Source organism: Chenopodium quinoa, unplaced genomic scaffold, assembly GCF_001683475.1.
Source record: "Chenopodium quinoa cultivar QQ74 unplaced genomic scaffold, ASM168347v1, whole genome shotgun sequence".
In the NCBI taxonomy this organism is placed as follows: domain Eukaryota; kingdom Viridiplantae; phylum Streptophyta; class Magnoliopsida; order Caryophyllales; family Amaranthaceae; genus Chenopodium; species Chenopodium quinoa.
Genome location: NW_018743574.1, coordinates 3,306,103 through 3,325,459, shown reverse-complemented (window position 1 = coordinate 3,325,459; position 19,357 = coordinate 3,306,103). Strand labels below are relative to the sequence as shown.

At 33.5% G+C, this 19,357-nt stretch overlaps 3 protein-coding genes across 3 annotated transcripts; 1 reads left to right on the top strand and 2 right to left on the bottom strand.

The window, feature by feature from the left end:
- Positions 1-59: 59 nt before the first annotated feature.
- Positions 60-5,034, bottom strand: LOC110682080 (uncharacterized protein At1g04910-like). The gene is made up of 10 exons (XM_021858315.1): positions 4,366-5,034; positions 2,995-3,057; positions 2,802-2,880; positions 2,585-2,655; positions 2,399-2,487; positions 2,098-2,301; positions 1,485-1,752; positions 1,156-1,383; positions 866-1,063; positions 60-630 (listed from the first exon to the last, which is right to left on the bottom strand). The coding sequence occupies exons 1-10, from the start codon at positions 4,477-4,479 to the stop codon at positions 421-423; spliced, it is 1,524 nt and encodes a 507-aa protein (XP_021714007.1). The 5' UTR covers positions 4,480-5,034; the 3' UTR covers positions 60-420.
- A 2,590-nt stretch (positions 5,035-7,624) lies between these two features.
- Positions 7,625-9,174, bottom strand: LOC110681693 (lamin-like protein). Its single transcript, XM_021857829.1, has 2 exons — positions 8,872-9,174; positions 7,625-8,165 (listed from the first exon to the last, which is right to left on the bottom strand). Exons 1-2 carry the CDS (start codon positions 9,050-9,052, stop codon positions 7,777-7,779), a joined length of 570 nt encoding a protein of 189 aa, XP_021713521.1. The 5' UTR covers positions 9,053-9,174; the 3' UTR covers positions 7,625-7,776.
- Positions 9,175-11,228: 2,054 nt separating this feature from the next.
- LOC110682077 (magnesium transporter MRS2-I-like) lies at positions 11,229-18,774 on the top strand. Its single transcript, XM_021858310.1, has 12 exons — positions 11,229-11,579; positions 12,985-13,264; positions 13,371-13,400; positions 14,106-14,253; positions 14,454-14,575; positions 15,023-15,097; positions 16,768-16,992; positions 17,184-17,228; positions 17,646-17,690; positions 17,782-17,811; positions 18,120-18,239; positions 18,323-18,774. The coding sequence occupies exons 2-12, from the start codon at positions 13,010-13,012 to the stop codon at positions 18,407-18,409; spliced, it is 1,182 nt and encodes a 393-aa protein (XP_021714002.1). The 5' UTR covers positions 11,229-11,579; positions 12,985-13,009; the 3' UTR covers positions 18,410-18,774.
- The last annotated feature ends 583 nt before the right edge of the window (positions 18,775-19,357 follow it).

Here is a 19,357-nt window from a genome sequence, read left to right as displayed (position 1 = left end):
ATCAAGTGTAAAATTACAATATTAATCTAATCCAACAACAATCAATGTGCATAAGCAACTTGGGTAGTAATGAAGTAGCACGGTTCAACTCGTATAAATAATCGCAGTGGAAGAGTTCTATCAAGAACAAGTAATCCTTTGTACAATGATCGATTCAAGTAAAAGATATGTATCTACTATTCATTACTCGTATATCAACATCCCATAATGATAAACTTGGCCTCTCAAACCATACATCTACTCTGGCCTTGCTGTAACACGTTCAATACTATGCGACATTTACAAGTAAAACGAATGGGCTAGAGTTTTATTGGAATGCTTACAAGAACCCACATATAAGTGATATAACTATAGGGTGAGACTACAAAATTTATGTGTAGTAAGGTAAGGAAACTCCTAAAGACTGTATATTAACAAATCTCAAGCACGGCACATACAATCCGGAGCAGGGTATGTGTAAATAGATTGCTTCGGTTTGCGTAATCGTAGCTGACCGTGTCTGTAATGGTGTCCCTCGGCTACTGCTTGTCTGAAATCTACCCAACTCATGTTTTTGTCTAAAAAGATCTGACCCAACATACCCATGTTTGGCCTAATAGTCTTCAAACTCTCATAAGTTCGATGCCCAACCTGTAAACATTTAATACAATGTCTCTTGTTAATTTCCAAGATAAGAGAGTTCTAGTTATATAATGCCAAACATAATCGTTCAAGTCAGGAAGTTCTAAAAGAACTTAAACCTGAAATTAATGTACCATGCATTATTTTGTTATATAGTTTAATACTCCGTATTATGATATAGAGAGCAATAATGATGAATTTTCTAATGTAAGAAGCCATATTATTCTCCATCTAAAGTGCTTACCAGAGCATTATGCATGTTTCCTGGAGAAGCTGAAATAAAAATGTCACTATGCATGCTGACATAATAGTCAAGAGCCGCTAGCAAGGAAGCCTTCCCCTTGATTCGTGCACGCTCATCAGCGGAAGCAAGGCTCTTTTTATCTTCCATCAGGGGAAACAGTCTCCGTAAAGTCTCTAACCTAGCTTTTCCGCCATAAACCTAAAAGATTACATGTACAAAAATTGTCATTAGTCAATCAAAATTAACTTTGTTTTTCTGGTTCAACAATACGACAAGTAGTTTATTACTACCTTGTGCGAGGCAAGATATAAACGTGTATTGTTATCAAATCCCAGAGCAGCTAGAAGTAGTCCAACTTCTTCTGGGGTCATCGGGCAACGCCCTTGACTTCTTAACTCCTCATCAGTAAACTGAGAGTTCAGGACTCTTCCTTGCCACATTGCCTGCCTATACCTTGCTAGAGCCAGCTTTTCTGCTTTACCGCCACCAAAATCACAGGCTGAATGGGCAGCCATGTCCTGCACAAATGGAATATTTGGAAAATGCAGATACAATTGAAAACCAAAATTGGTAAAACATACTGTATATAACCAACATTATAATCAAGTGTACAACATACCTTGTCAAATCGAAGGTGTAAAACAACAAACTTCTGTGGCTCTCTTGATCCTTTCCTGTAAGAAAACTGTCTAAGTAACCCATGCTCTGGTTCACTTTTCAAAGATGGGTATTGGAGCCGTCTCACAAGAGCATCACCAAGTGCTCTGATGTGTGGGACAAACGTCAGTGCCTGAAAATTAACCTTACAGCGTAGACGTTGAAGGTCTTCAGGCATATTATCAAACGCTAGACGATGAGAAAAAGGAGAAATTGCAGCAATCCCATAGCTGAAGCACACAAACAAAGAATCAGCATTAGCGTTGCAAAGACAATTATATATTTCCACTAGCCTGAGCGTTGGCATTCCGTAATGTATTTTTTTTTCATGTTATTAAAACTTTAAAATTTTCACTTTCATTTGCATTTAGAAAACAAAGAAAGAGCCTTGCAGTCTTACAACCTAGGAGACATGCTATTCCTGGCATCACATTCACTAACTCAATGTTAATGTGATATCATTAACATTAAGTGTAACAGCTTGTATTTTAACATGATGCTTGCTTTGTTTGTAATGGACATCTTTGAATAGCGTAAAGCTTAAAAATATATTAAGTCAACAGTCTGTGAATCACCTTTGAAGTACAGGCAACACGTTCTCAGAGTACCAATGAACTGAAGCATGCACAGGTGCAGTTTTAACTCTGGTTTCACGAATAGCAGTGGAATAGAACTCCCTGGTGCTCCATGCATACTCAAATGGTAGCTCTTTCACTATGTTAATGTCATCCTTTAGGACATCAATAAAGTGATCCACATCGAAAATTTCTTCAAATGAACTGCCAAAAGGAAATTGAACACGACTTCAGAGTTTGACTCCACAAACATAATTTAGATCCCAAAAGAATATGTATTGCATCACTTATTCATAAATACCTCGAGTCCTTCCAAACAGGATTAACTTCAAGTAGGGGAATCACCAATGTCGCATTCAGAATCTTAGCAACAGCTACAGCATCACATATCTGGAAAAAAAATTACAAATTCTCAGTTACAGCATCTCAAATTTAGACAAAAATAAAGAAAATGATAGTTGGCAAATATCTTAAAATCCCTACTTACCCCCATGCGTTGCTGGTTCAGACCTCCATCAAGAAATACTTGGAGGTATCCAGATGAGTTAGTTGGCTTTTCTGCATAGATAAAGAAAAGGCTAATGAGAGACTATCATCACAACTTGGACAAAAGATTATAACAAATAATAAATATAAACTGTGTTCTTTCGTGGAGGGAAAATGCCACATATATATCATCACTATTGTTAAATTACAGTGCTCACCAGATTTAGAACTTATTCCACATGGTCTCCATCCTTGATCAGGTAACGGGGACCAAAGTTCGGAAGGCTCGTCATTTGACTAGGAAGTGGAAAACAACGTAAAGACATCAGATTGTGAAAAAAATAAATAAATAAATAAAAAAGGCGAGCAAGGAGTGTCAAAAGAGACGATGTCCAATTTGTATTTACTCACAGGTTCACTTTTAAGAGCATCTTTCAGAAGATTTGAGTGTCGAGGTTTTACAGACAGCCATTCCTGCCAAGGTAAAGAGATTCAAGTCAGCAACCCAAATTCTCCAAACTATAGTTTTGTTTCAATATGCACATAGCAGTATAGCACATTTTAAAAGACCATCCGAAAATTATTCACATCACCCTATAGTTTGAAAAAGGGATATCTTTCTCTTGAGGGAATTAGATAAAAAGGTATCAGTGTTTAACTAAGAATTGCCAAAACAAGTAGTACAGTTCAATTCAAGCTGCCTTTGTCATAAGAACAGACCAATCAACATAGAGCACTGCTAGCAAGAAGCTGTAAACATCAACCAAATACTGTTTAACATAAATGCAATATGCTTTTACTATTTTTTTTGCTTGACATTAAATTCTGCTGCTATAAAAGCCAAACATAGTATAATCGTGAGCAAGAATCACCAAAGCTAATAAAAGAGCATCCTGTGAAACATATTTATTCAATGTTCACTATAGTTGAACATTATAGTTGAACATAAATCTAATATGAACCTTATTGTTAGCTCGGAAACAATTAACAAATGCTGCATACTAGCACTCCCACCTAACAAGAAGATTAGGAGGCTCGCACGCTTGTGCTCCCTCAACTATCACCAATAGAATTCAATTGACATCATCATTCACCTACTATGAGATCAGTAAACCCATAAAATCTATAAATATGTTTTTTCAAAGCTATTGGGTCTAAAAATAGGTATAAAAATGAACCATTACATGCTGAAGCAAAAAGAGACAAACTGCTACTCCCCAAAATACACAAACTAAGCAAAATCAACACACTATAATGTAAATGTCCTAATCAACATGACGCCACATAATTATCAAAAACTTATTAATTTTAAGAAAACAATAGAAATTACTACAAACTCCAGCACTTGACATCTCAACCGTAGAATAATTCAATTTCTTGTATTATGTTTACTAATTATAGCAAAATAGCAATCTTAATAAAACAATCTAACAAAACAGCGCCTTGAGTTAATTCTGCATAATATGACCAATTATATCAAATATATTACCCAATTTATACAAATTAAATGAAATTACTCCAAAGAGTAAGAAATATAGTCATTTACAACCATTAATATCGAGTTCAACTTTTCCTAAAACTATCGTTGGTCTTCACATCTAAGACTCTTGTCAACTAGTTCACATTGAGAAAGTCAAAGAATTATTATAATTATCTAAAACACATCAAGATCACAACATCTATCAAATTTAACCCAATTAAAAACTTAAAATAAGATAATTATAATAAAATTAATAGCAATTTTATGAAATTGAAATGAATTGAAGAAGAGTGAGAACATACAGAGTATAGATTAGGAGAATTATCAGCGGAAACCAATAAAATCGGGAAAATCAGCAGCATCAACAAGAAACCCATTTCTTCTTTTCTTCTGAACTTCATTGTATTACTATACATACCCAGTTGAAGATTCAGGAAAATCTAACAATACCCAGAAAAATTAAAGAAAACCCCAGAAAAATTAAAGAAGAACCCTAACTGAAGGAATCAATTTCTAAATTTCCCACTAAAAAAAACAGCTGATTTATAAAGGGGTATTAATTACTGGGAAATAAGCGCCATAAAAGGAAAGAACACTAAAAAAATCAGGACTTTAATTATTAAGTCACAGTCCCAACTCACATGGTACAAAATGAAGAAAGAAAGGTTGGAAATTGGAAAATAATAGCACTGAATTTCTGGGATTTTCTTTTAATTTTCTAACTATATTATAGAGTAGGAAGTTATATAAAGAAGATGATGAAAGTTTGTTTTTACAACGGATATACTGGTGAAAAAGGTGAAAGAGATTGAATTTTTATTGAAGAGTATATTTTAGAGAATTAAGGACACCTCAAAAGACAAAAAAATGAGGAGAGAGAAAGAAAAGGAGGTGGCTAAAATGGTCAAGGAATTTGGATTTTATTGGTAGGTGCAAAAATTAATATAAACCAAAAATAAAGTTTTGGGTTCTTTCCCCCTTATTATAAAAACAAATGGAAAAATAAAATGAAATGAAAAAAGAAAAAAAATAAATAAAAGAAAAGGTGTAAAAATTGATAATGGTTATGAATCATAATTGCAAACAGAGAAGGGACAGTTGGGTGGTTTATGCTCGTGTCACCGACACTTTTCTCACGACTCAACTCCTTCAATCTCCACCTTGTGTGGACCGCATATAACGGTATAGTGTAGCCTCTACCACGCTAGGCTCGCTAGCTATGACTCTACTACTATTATGGACTATTTATTGGTTTATACATTCTCAAGATCTCAACATGCTAACTTTATTTGTCATTTGTTAATTAATTGGAGTTGGCATGGTGTCACGGATGTTGTTTTGAGATGTTCGGCTTGAGTTGGATTGGATCTCATTAGTTGAGTCGGGTTGGATCGAGTATGAAAACCAATAGTCTAATAAGGGCATTTTCTCTTCCATTGAAATTCAGTTCAATTCAGTTCACTTCAGCTCATAATTTATGTCTAATGATATTGCTAATGATATAAAGCCAAATTTCATTCTTTTAAGCTCTTATTACAATGACGACGACGACAATAACAACAACAACAACAACAATAATAATAATAATAATCAATAAGTAATAAATAATAATAATAATAATAAATAATAATAATAACAATAATAATTGAAATAATAATACTAATAATAATAATCAATAAATAATAATAATAATAATAATAATCATCAATAAATAATAATAATAATAACAATACTAATAATAATAATAATCAATAAATAATAATAATAATAATAATCAATAATTAATAATAATAATAATAATAATAATAATAATATTGATACAATTCATTGTTCAAATGGTTCTATAGTATATTTTTAATATATTTTCCATAAATTTTATAATTAATTATATAGTATATTTTTCGTAAATATTTTAATATGTACATTTGTATATACACATATGTATAGTAATAAATAATCAATAAATAATCAAAGATCACTAATCCGTAGTTAAAAATCACTAATTAATAAGTTCAGTTCAGTTCAGTCAATCGGAACAGTCCCTAAGTTGGTAAACAAATATGCTCAATTTGAATCTTGGTGAACGTTCCATCATTAGGTTAGCAATCAAGCTTGCTTAATAAAACAAAGAAGCATATCTTGAACAATTTTGATTCGACTTGTTTATGCTAAAAATGGATCGCTTGTGTTCAATTAATAATTTGATTGTTTAAAAACCCTTCATACAACAAAAAATAAACTAATTAAGCTCGGATAAGTGAATAAAAAATTTAACTATAACAAGTTTAATCTTAACTGAGCTCAATTCATTAACATCCCTTAGTTGCATAATATGAGGCGAAGGAGCTATTTGACATTTATAGTTACACTATCACGTTGCTTTGTTAATTTGTTAGTATTAAAAATTTACCATTACCTTTCTAAGGCCCTGTTTTGTTCAGTTTAAATTAGTTCGGTTTAGTTCAATTTCTAATTTTCTTCTCTCATAAACAATTTATTTCAGCTCTATTCAGTTCAGTTCAGTTTAGCTCCAATCAATTCAGTTTAGTTCAGTTCAATTGTTTTCAGTAAATTAGAATAGACCCTTAAACGAAGGTAGTGTAGTTGTTGTATATATATATATATACACAAACATTTTAAGCTAACTAAAAGACTATTATTCAATTCATTCATTCATTTCATTTTAGTGTGATTCTTATAATTATCATTTTTTTCCCCGTATTTCATGTAAGGGTGGGTTTGAAAGTTAAGAACATAGCTTATATTTTTATTTATTTTTGTTGGAAGTTTATATCTATTTTTGAATATGTGACAACCTAAAAATATGTATGGAGTAATATTCTATATTTGTATTTGTATTGACATTATTGCTAAGGAATACTCTTCATTGAATAAAATATAGATTAAAAAATCATTGAGAGTGCGATTTATCTTTTCACACAATTATTTGATGGAGTATAATATCTTCCAAAAAAACCAACTTGAAGGATTGTAGATATCATTTGCGGTGTACTCGTACTATTATTGTCTAATGCTCATCATGATCACTCTATACAAAGTCTTCATCTTATTCTATGTGCTTCCATGACATAAAAATTCTTTTTAGGATTGTGGATAATATTAATTATATTACCCTTTAAAAAGGTGACACTAAAGCCTTGGTTGAAGATTATAGTGTATTTTAAACGGCACTAATCTCAAATGACAAATATTTAAATCATTATTTTAAAATGTTTACCTATAATGCGGAGTTAATTAAGCTAATAATTATAATTTTTTGTTGGTACAAAGGTAAATAAGATCATATTTTACCATATAGTAATATCAAATAATATAAGGTGTACTATTTTCTTAGGTGGGAACTAAGAAGGGGCCGGAGTATCGGCAATTATTTGAATCACACCAAAAATTTAATAATAAAAGCACGGTAACCGTACAAAGATGTGATTAATCATATTTCTTGGACATTTCACATGAAAATTTGTTGTACTATTCCTTGGTTTTGTGGTACATTGAATGATCACATCCACCAATATATTTCCAACATTAATTTGATAGAAATAAAACACCAAACAAGCAAATCGAGTGTACCCTACTCAAATCCTCAAATAATATCTAAGAAACACGAATTTAATAAATACACGACATTACTAGTCAGGTTAATCACGTTATTAATATGACAATTAATTTCAGACGGATGGAATACTGTATTACTAATTAGCAAAGGGCTGATTAGGTACTACAAACACGATGATGACAATGATCATGATGAGAAAATGATCGAACAGTCGATAATAGGTGGTGTTGGTGGTGGCATGAGAAGTGATGAAAGTAGAATTAGGGCTTGTTTTGGTGAGTGAATCAGAAGACATAGGAGGGAGTGTAGGATGCAATGGAGCATCTTGAACGTTGATTGCAAGTTTGATGCCACGTAAGCAGTAACCTCGACCGCTGATGAAATAGTAAGGCCTAGCAACCGTTAGATTAAATACATCTCTTCCTCCTCTTGTTATGTTGGTTATGTAGTCTTTCTCTATGCAATTTTTGTAATTTGTTTGGTTCACCTCTAGTACACTTATAATCCTCTTGTCAAACCCAAAATCTGTCAAAAAATTAAACTATATTAGAATTAGTAATTAATATTAATTTAATCCATCAATTAGGGAGTAATTATGTTATAGTTAAGTCAGAAGACTTGCTTTAAATTATTAAAGAAAATAAATCAATTTATAACATGCAGAAAAATTGATTGCTACGACTTATTATTAACTTGTCAGATGCATGTTATTACAAGTAACATTCTGATAGGATTAGCAAGGAAACTTTCTTAATTAGTGATTGATACAACAAGTTTGCACATTTTAATGGTATGACAGGTTGTCATTTGATACCCATATGATTAAGATATGAAAAAAAAAAGGTGTCAATTGATGCAATGAAGTAAGAAATCAAGGGCAAAAAAGACATAAAATCAAGCTAATTAAGAAAGCTTATCAATTATCATTTATCACAATACTTTTTAATTTATTTGATGTATAGTATTATCGCACTCAAACTAATTACTATCACGGAAATATGAATATAATACATACAATAAAAGATAACATTAAACTACATAAACTCGCAATGGCCAACATATATATTAACATGTAATTTAATTAAAAATAAAAAATAAAAAAATTATGCATGGTTCAATATTACAAACAATTTTTGTTCTAAACTATAAGAATTTAATGTACTTAATCCAAAATTATAATTAAAAAAAAATGCATGGAAAAAAAAGGAGATTAGGGAAAAATAATACTTACAAAGCCAATCACCAACATAAAAATGTTGATTAGCAGCCCAATTAGAAAAGTTGACATTAAGCCTCCAACCAAACCTACCTCCTCCAACCTCATGCAACACTGGAGATCTTCCTTCTACTTTTACCACCATCCCTAACCCTAATATTATTCCTACCATTACCAAAAAAATTTGTGACTCCATTGTTATTTTCTCGGCTTTCGGTATGTATGAAGTTTATGAAAAAAAAAGCATGAGCTATATATATATATAGCTATACAAATTTTCATACATAATAACTGAATTATATACATGCAAAAACTATTTTGGTACTTTAGTTATGACTAGATGTTTGAATGTTTTGAATATATATAACATCTTCGTTTTCTAAGATGGTAAAACATGCATTTGGTACAAAACTGTATCCCTTGCATGTCCTTCATATCTTCCTTATGATTTTACAATAACACATTATCATTCATATGATAATTGATATGTTGATAATATAACACCTCACTATGTATGTTGTTAGTTTTAGACTTGTTGGTTGACGGTCCAACACTCCAACCTAAATGGTACGACATTTTTTCATCTTGTATAATGTATGTGTATGTCGTTATGATTCATGAACAACGATTTTACACGAAAAATAGTTTAAATCATTACCCGTCATATGAATGATCGTTGTTAACATTAGTTGTTTATTAGGTAAACTTTTGGTCTTGGATTAATTGGACATATCATACAAGTATACAACTAAGTATTCAAAATCTTATTTGGTTTGGTTAAAGAAAAGCATTGCTTCATCTACTAGCCCAAGCCCAACACTAAATTATAAAAATATTTTGAAACTTGAAATTACATTAGGGTTTTGAGAGCCCACTTGGACTCCAGAAGTTATGGGCCTTTTCCCGAAGTGGGATGTGAGTAGGTCCAGAATACAAATCCAAGTTGTAAGAGCCCAACATGATTATTTTCTCCAACTTTGGGATCAAATGATCAATGAACCGAGTACGGACTGCTAGTAGTAAGAACTAAGATATAGTTCTCCATCATCGTATAGTCACACAAGCTTAGGGCCTGTTCATATTTACTAAATTGAAATGAAATGAATATTTTATTAGAGAAAGAAATTAGGAGCTGAATTGAAGTGAAATGAACTAAACTGATTGGAGCTGAATGAACTGAACTAAACTGATCTTAATTGAAATTAAGCTGAAGTGAACAGCTGAACAAGCCCTTAGTAGAGTGAGTGGGGAACACACCTCAAGTTGAGGCCCCATTAACTACGTATAGTCATGGTGATCATGAAAACAAAATTCTCCGCTAGTTAATAATAATTTTCCTTTTGTTTATTTATTTTTGCAAATTTTTTTTTAAAAATAAAAGCGAAAGTTAAAGACATTATATTTTGTATTAGTGTTTTTTAATTTTGTAAAGGTAAAGAAAAGTTCCTAAAAAGCGGATTCCCCATCCCAAACTACCCCTCATTTTGGAATTGTTGTAGCTTTATTTGTAGGCTTGTTACTACTTTCTAACGATACCTCAATTTTCTTGATTTTTTTGTGATTCAATATTTGCGGGTCAAACACTTTGAGAGTGAAGGGGGGGGGGGGGGCGATAAAGGATCACCACCTTCAAAATGTCTCTGGTAGGGATTGAACCCCAAACTTCAAAGTTGGAAGGTACAATCCTTACCACTAGATCAAGCTTAACTTGGTAGACTTGTTACTACTTGTGTTGGTGTTTTTCTTAGACATGTTATGTGTTGCCTAATACTTCATCATTAGCATTTGGGTTCTACATGTTTTTCTTAGACATGTTATGTGTTACCTAATACTTCATCATTAGCATTTGGGGTTCTCATGAATGTAGCAACAAGGAATCCCTTTAAAAATAATGAATAATTTGAACTTGACTTTAACCTTAGGTTGATAAACAACGTTTGGTTAATAAACAATCAACTTCTAACAAGTACTTAGAATTTATTATCTTTAATGCCAAAATGATCTAGATTTGGCCTATCAATTTACAAGTTACGAATTTCAGATTCTATCTCATATGAATTACAAATTTTATGATACATGAATTTCATAATATTATCAATTCTTGTTGGTGTAGTGGTAATTGGTGTTGCACATGGTAGTTGGTAAGTGAGATTGTATGTCCGATCCCCCGTAAAAAAAATTGGGGGAGGAAATTGGAGCCCTAATTACTCAAAACTAAACCTCAAATCCGAATTAGCCCATAAAACATAGAAATTGTTTTATACAACCGGGTGTAAGGTGCACGCAAAAGAGTATTTTTTACTCATTTTATCATCAAATAAACAAACATATATCTTCGAATGCACCGTACACCCACACCCGGGTGTATATAACAATTTCTCAATAACGAAGCCACAAATCACATTCAAGACCCAAGAAGCTGCCAAGATTTATGTCAACAGATTAAAGAAAAGCACCTCCCCAGGTAGAGACGGCGAGTGTAACGCCAAAAATAAAAATAGAATAAATAATACAAACAAAAGGGTAGTTGATTCTCTTAGCAAAGTTGTTTCCTCAATCATATTCCCTGCAAAACTCGATAGCATGAACCTGAATCGCCGGCCATCCTCGCGATTTCTTCTCCCCCGTCGCACCACAATCGCCGGCCACCGCATTCTCCGCCGTACTTCCGACTACCGCCTTCCACTCTGCTGCAGCAAACAGCGCTGAGTGTTTTGTACGAGGTATTTCAAATTTTGATTTTATTTAGTTGTTGATTTTGTTGAAATTTTGATTTTACTCGTCTTCTTCACTATTTTTGAATTGATTTGAGTTTCGTTTTTAGGGATTGAGTTCTGAGTTTCTTGAGTTCTGAGTTCAATTTGCGTATTTAAATTTACGTTTATGATTTGCGACTTTGAGATTTAGGATTGTGAAATTGTTAAGTTTGCTCGAATAAGGAAGTTAAATTATGATCGGAAAGTTTGCTCGAATAAGGAAATTAAATTAAGCATTAATTTATACGCCAGATTGAATTTTGTGCTGTTAAGATTGAACAAAATAGGTTAAGACACACTAGTAATCAATACTAGATTGTAGCTGAAGCTTTCGTGACCTTGATCCTATGGCTTATACAGGCAACATTAAACATAGTTCCGGTCTTCTGGATATATTCTTTAATCATACAAGCACTAGACAAGCAAGTATTGCTTAATACTACTGGTAATATTCCTTTGCGTTTGAATTGCACACGCGGTGTTGTAGAAACACGTATGGAGTGACATATAGCTTAGCCATTGGAGAGGTATACCTGCAAAACATAATGGCTAGGATCAACTCTTGTAGGAGCCCTAACGCATTATACCAGTTTTAGTGCTATTCGCCACACTTCAGTTGATTAAGTAGACTAATGAAAGGTGATTTGAAAATTCATCTTGCGGTCTGTACAAGCAATAATTCTATTTGCGTTAAATCCTCGAGTTGGCTAGCCTATAGGTGGTAGCTAGTCTATAAGCCAAGAGGCATGTAAACAAGCTTTTGGTACAAACTAGGTATTGCAAAGGATCCTCCTACATGTCATTAGAACACGAGAACTACTAAGAAGCTTATACATCATTAGCATTCTAGAATAACCATGTTTAGTGGTTAACACTGTCTAACCACCTGGTTGCTGCACTAGCTCTGTACTTCTCTAGAAGCCAACATGTTCCTCCTTATTCAGGACATAGGCGTAGAAGGAAAATAAGATCAAGTTATTAATTTGATACCTAATTTAATGATTGTCTTAGGTTATAGCAATTGAACAATTTCCCTAAATTTGTGACCGCTTGATTAATTGATCAATTTCTAAATAGTTTTTTGTTACTTAGAGAGAGTTTGTTCTCACAAGTGATGATGATATCATCAATTAGATGAAACTAAAATTATTTAGAATAGTTATAGTTTTTTTACTTAAGAATTATTGTTACTCTTTAATATTTCATCTTACGAACTGGCTGTTACTCCGGATTTTGTACTACGTACATGTGACTTTCTATATGTTCTTAATTATTATTTCATTTATTTAGAAGCTAAAGATTATACCTGCATTTAAAATTTCTGGATGTGCCACTGAAGAAATAAGTACCCTTGGTAATTTTTTTATTGCAGGAATGAATAAAACATAAAAGAAGTGATGGGTAGAGAAGGATACGTAGTTCCCGTGGACCCTCAAATGAGCTTAAGTGTGGTTCTGAAGAAGAAACCTGCTGGGTCACGTAGTTGGATTTTACTTGATTCTTCTAGTCATGCTACTGTTCTTGACCTTGACAAGCACGCTATTATGCACCGCGTTCAAATTCATGCTCGTGATCTTCGTATTTTAGATCCTCTTCTCTCCTACCCTTCTGCTATTCTAGGTCGTGAAAAAGCTATTGTTTTAAATTTAGAGGTTGTTTTCTTACTTCAAATTATTTCAATTTTCTTCTGTTTTTCCTTTTGTCCGTGCGTGTGCCTCTTACTGATTGATTTATTTATTTGGTGTTTTGGGTGCTCAGCATATCAAGGCAATCATCACTGCTGATGAGGTACTACCAAAATTTAACATCTCTTTATACCCTATATGATTTTGTATGTTTGGCTCTTATCTTTATTATTACTGTCCTGTTCATTCCCTTACTTTTCGTAATTGGTATTAGTTAATTGGTTGTGTTTATCTTTGGAACTGTAATGGGGAGCCAACTTAAAGCCTGAGATTTGACAAATGCACTATATTATTGCATCTACTAATGAACAATTATATGTAGTATATGGCTTCTGATGTTTTCATCAAGAAGGTATTTGTAAGGTTTGGACTCTATCTATTTTAATGACATATTAATTTTCGCACGTGTGTTTATCACTTTATCTTGTTCTCGAATTTTATTGCATTTGTTTTGGGCTTGGTATCTTTAATATTGTCATTTATCACTTTTTGCTTGTGTTTCTCACTTATAATAACCTGCCTTTTTTAGCCACATTGGTAGTGTCTTTTTTGTATGGGTTGTTTTGTTGACCTAGGACACTGTTATTGAAATAATTCTAACAAGTAAAATTTCTAGTTTTTCGTATAGGTGGGTAACGGACAGTCCTATAGTCCTATTAATGCCCACAAATAATTCTGTGTATGTTAGTGCCTCAAAAACTGTTTCTCATTTTCTTACACTGTAGGTTTAATGAATCTGGTGCTTGTGAAAGAGTAAGGCTTCAATTCTTTCGGACATGGTTTTTTTATTTTGTTTTTATTCTTATAGGTCTTGCTTCGAGACCCTTCGGATGAAAATGTAATTCCTGTTGTTCAAGAACTTCAGAGGCGCTTATGTCCTGGAAGTACTGCGCCTAAAGTTAATGGAGATGGGAAGGAATCGGGGGGACATGATGTTGAAGCTACTGAAGAAGATGGTAAGTTACTTTCATCTGCAAAATGTCGAGGGTATTTTCATTGTTGAGTATTATCAACAAGGGCGAGATTTGTGGGTTTTGGTCTTGCTATACTTAATCAGTTGATATATTGTTATTTTAGTCACCTTTCCCTTCTTCTTCATTGTCCAACTCTTCTATCTAAACTCTCTTTTTGCTGATTATCTCTGTCAAATTTGTAGAATCTCCCTTTGAATTCCGTGCCCTTGAGGTGGCTTTGGACTCAATTTGTAGCTTTCTTGCTGCACGTACAACTGATCTGGAAACTGCTGCTTACCCAGCATTAGATGAGCTGACATCTAAGGTGAGGGTGTTACCCTGTGGGCCTTTTGACAAATGTTTTGGCCTTTAAGAACCTTAAATAAGGTGAATTGATATTAGGTCTATTGAGTTAGGAATTATGCTTGTTCTTATCGAGCATGTTGTTTAAAAAATGATCATTTTTCTCTTGTTTTGGCTTTACTAGTGATATCTAAGCTGCAAGTACAATTTAGCCGTATGTTCTACCCCTGAATTATTCTGATTTTGTCGTGAGAGTAATTGTGCTGTTTTTGTTATAATTTTTTTTTACTGTTATTTGATGTGGGTAGATCCTATTAATACCATGGTTACATATTTGCTGTGTTGTTTTCTCTAATTTTTTTTTGTTTTGTTTTTGTGAGATAATCTATTGCTTCTTAGCATTCAGAATGTAACATTTCACAATTTTTTTTGTCTTTCTATGTGATTATTAGTGTTGTTTTATTTGTAGATAAGCAGCCGAAACTTGGACAGAGTAAGAAAATTGAAGAGTGCAATGACAAGGTTGACTGCTCGTGTTCAGAAGGTATAGCTTTTTCATCCATTGTTAACACAACTGTTTATCCATTAATTCCCTACATCTTTTGAAGACCTTTCCTTCCTCTTACTCTAGGTGGGAGGGTGGGGTTGAAGGTTTTTCCTGTTTGATATATGTCTTGTGTTGCGCTGTTCTGGGCCTATGAATCCAATCTGAAATTAAATTCAGTTTTGAAATAAACTGCAAATTCTTTTTGGTATTATGGCTTATGATCCATATTTTTGTTTAAAATTGGTAATACTACCTTCGTTACAGATTATGTGCAACGATTTGACATAAAGCAGAGAGGGAAAATGTGTAATCGTTGCACATAACCTGTAACGGAGGTAGTATAAATAAATTACATATTTACAATAGGCATAGTATAGGCCTATTAACTCGATATAAACCTTTAAACACAATTTTAGAGGGTTTTTACTTTTTCATCAAATTCCTTGATTATTAGATTGTTCCACCCACCTAATTGTATTCCCAGAGGGTATTTGGGATCATGGTAAATATCTCGGTAATTCTTACTTGCAGACCATAAAAAGTTGAAAATTTCCAAAATTGAAGGCTTGTCCACGCTTTTTGAGGAATTTTAAAGGTTTCGGGACCCGGTGTCGAAAAATCTTGAGATACTAGGGGATACATCCGGCGGTCATATAATGTCGTTTGGAACCATATATGATCATTATATGTTGTCATAAATGTCCGTGGTAGGTTTGAGTTTATGAAGTTGGTGCAAGTTGTAAACGGGTAAATTAACCGTTTTAAGGTAAATTGGATGGTTCCACCAACCCAATTGGACTCCGGGAGGGTATTAGGGTCCATGGTAAACATCTCAGCAATTTTTATTTCCGTGCCAAAAAAAAAGTTAAAAATATCCAAAATTGAAGGCTATTATCCACGTTTTTTAGCAATTTTGGAGGTTTCGGGATTCGGTGTCGAAAAGTCTTGAGATACTAGGGAATACATCTCGGGGTCATATAATGCCGTTTGGAACCATATATGACCATTATATGATGTCCGTGGTAGGCTTGAGTTTATGAAATCGGTGCAAGTTGTAAACGGGTAAATTGACCGTTTAAAGGCATATTGGATGGTTTTACCTACCCAAGTGGACTTTCGAGGCGTATTAGGGTCTATGGTAAGCATCTCGACAATTTTTATTTTCAGGTCAAAAAAAGTGGAAAATTGTCCAAAATTGAAGGCTATATAATACACGATTTCTATTCAATTTTTGACATTTTTTTAAAAAGTGAATTGAATGCGTGGGGCGACTCCTGGGGTCATATAAGGAGGTATGAAATCATAAGACACCGATAAAGATGTATACAAAGTACCAAGAATGAGTTTTGACTCTATTTTGAAATCCGTGAAATTTTGGAATATGATGATGTCATATAAAGTGTAATAATGTGATGTGACTTGACTATAATGATGTCATATTAATATAATGATGTCATAAAAACTCTGGCAAAAAATAATCTTGTTTACAATTAGAGTTTGAGTAGCTGGGACTTTCTTTTTTCAATTATTGTTTCAAACTTTCCGTTGTTCAAGCTTAAGAACTACTTCGTAATGTTTTTGTATTTTCTATACCCAGACTTACATAGTAAATAGTTTGTATGTCTGCTTATCCTTGTAAGTTTAAGTCATGTGATTATTGGTTGTAGGTGAGGGATGAGCTTGAACAACTTTTGGATGATGATGGTGATATGGCTGACCTTTACCTGTCTAGAAAGCTGGCTGTTCCTGCTTCACCTGTTAGCGGATCAGGAGCCAACTGGTTTCCCAGTTCCCCTACTGTTATCTCTAGGATGTCGAGAGCAAGCAGAGCAAGTGTGGTCACTGGTCGTAGTGATGAAAATGATGTTGAGGAACTCGAGATGTTGCTAGAGGTTATTACAATCTTCACAAGTTTTATTTGGAAGAGATGACTCACAATCTTGTGCTGAGTCTTAACATTATTTTAAGTCCTCTTTTTTTAGAACTTGTTTTCACCTGCAATTTTTTGCACGAAGTGTAAATGAATGTCGGTGCTTGGGTTGGTGTGAATAGCTAATGTCTTTATTCTGGATATGAATTACAGGCTTACTTCATGCAAATTGACGGGACATTGAATAAATTAACAACGGTATGTATAATGAAGAATTATTAGATCTTACTATGCAGTCCTCTAGTTACTCTTCTTGCATCTATGTGTATACATGTTTATCTGGACTATTGTGAACCTGCATAGTGTCACAGACAGGAACATCTGACATAGCCCGTTTAACTATCTCTGTTCAATTGATTAATTTGGAGTCCACTCAACATGCTGAACAGCTGTGGTGATGATGATTGGTTCAAAATAGTGGAGATTGGGGAAGAGAGATGGAAATATATGAGTTAATATGTCATGCCACCAAGGGGATATAGACTGAAAGAGAGGATATGAGAGGAAAAGAAAAGGCTGTTTTTTGGTCATGGTGTTTGCATAAATTGCATTCTGCACATTAAAACCTTTTTTTTTTTTTATCATAAATTGATTATTTTGAATTGGAACTTGCAGCTTCGTGAATACATTGATGACACTGAGGATTACATCAACATTCAGGTTAGTAAATCTTTTGTCTTCAATCTAGAAGTTAATATTCTGAAACATGAATGCCTTCTTTGATGGTACTGAAAGTTGATTTCCTGTGCAGCTTGACAATCATCGAAATCAATTGATTCAGGTGTGGATACTTCCTTCCTCTCCTAATGCTTGAAATTATACAGTTTTTTTCGTCTATACATGATTTACTTGAGAGTCAAGAAAGTTGATTTCTATGCAAGTTGGCTGTCAGTGGGAACTAGGTTGGAAATTCCAACTGTCGATTTCACATGCAATTCAAGAACCACAACATAATTATTTAATTATAACCTTCTAAATCTATCTCAATTCTCTTCAGTTGATGGTCTGAGACTCGAGAGTAATCTGGGTAGTCTATAATTTTTAACGTGTTCTTTGTTCTTTGTGAATGCTGATAAATTTATCTTGCAGCTGGAGCTCTTCCTGAGTTCGGGAACTGTTTGCTTATCAATCTACTCTTTGTTGGCTGCAATCTTTGGCATGAATATACCTTACACTTGGATGGAAAATCATGGTTACCTCTTTAAATGGGTAAATATAACAATTGCATTAAAGTTTAGCTTTGTTACTGTTACCCATTCTATTGTACTTATAGGTCTTTGCATGTTTTGCAGGTAATTATCCTTTCTGGACTTTTTAGCGCGGTACTCTTTGTGGTTATAGTCGCATATGCTCGTTTTAAAGGGCTTGTGGGATCATGAGATCTGTAAATCACACATTTTTTTTCTCAGAATAACAAAATCAATCTCTCTACCAGTGAATAACTCTGGGTTAACCAAATACACACAGTCACACAGACATACTGTCTTATTGGATCCAGCATGCTTGAATTGGCGGCTGCTATTTTCATGTACATACTGTGATACTGAGATATAATTGATACAACTCACAATGCTTGAATTGACCTTGCTGAGGCTTTTTTTTTTGCTGCTCTTTTTATATTAGTTTCCTTTTGTAAATTTACCGAATCTCAGTAATAGGTGTTTCTTTTATCAGTAACAGTTTTTATCAACTAATTGAAACATCAATTGCCTCATATCGAGTGCTATCAAATGCTTTTGCTGAATTTTGACTTCTCTAAATATACTTGTGTTGCATAATTATATATGCATTCTTTTCAAGATATGACATCTATGAAGACGAGCTACCATTCTACCCTTGTTAAATTGATTCGCCGAGGATTAGCATGTGTCTGCTGTAATGCTATATATGCCCCCCTTACAGCAGTAGTTGTAAGTTTTTGATGAACTAGTCATCCCACCTGAAATTAAGATGATGATACATATTGGAGTGGGCACAAAGCAGGAGGGTTGAAGCAAATAGCTAGACTAGTAATACCAGTACATTAACATTATGCAGTGCTACACCATATGATGTCGCTTTTGTTAGGTTTTTGCTGTTAAGAGCACCAACAGACTGGAACGAAAAAGGTAATTGACTAAATTCTGCAAAGATTTTGCAAGTTCTAACAGGAATTGTCACTCAGGGATTTCTCCAAACTAACTGGAACGAAAGACGTATGATGTGAAGTCATGAAAGGAGATCAACTCGTGATTTGCAGATGTGCAACAACAGTCTTGGCTTAGTTGAATTTGTGTGTTTGATGGCTAAATTACGATGTCATGATAATCTCTTCTTGTGTTGCTGCC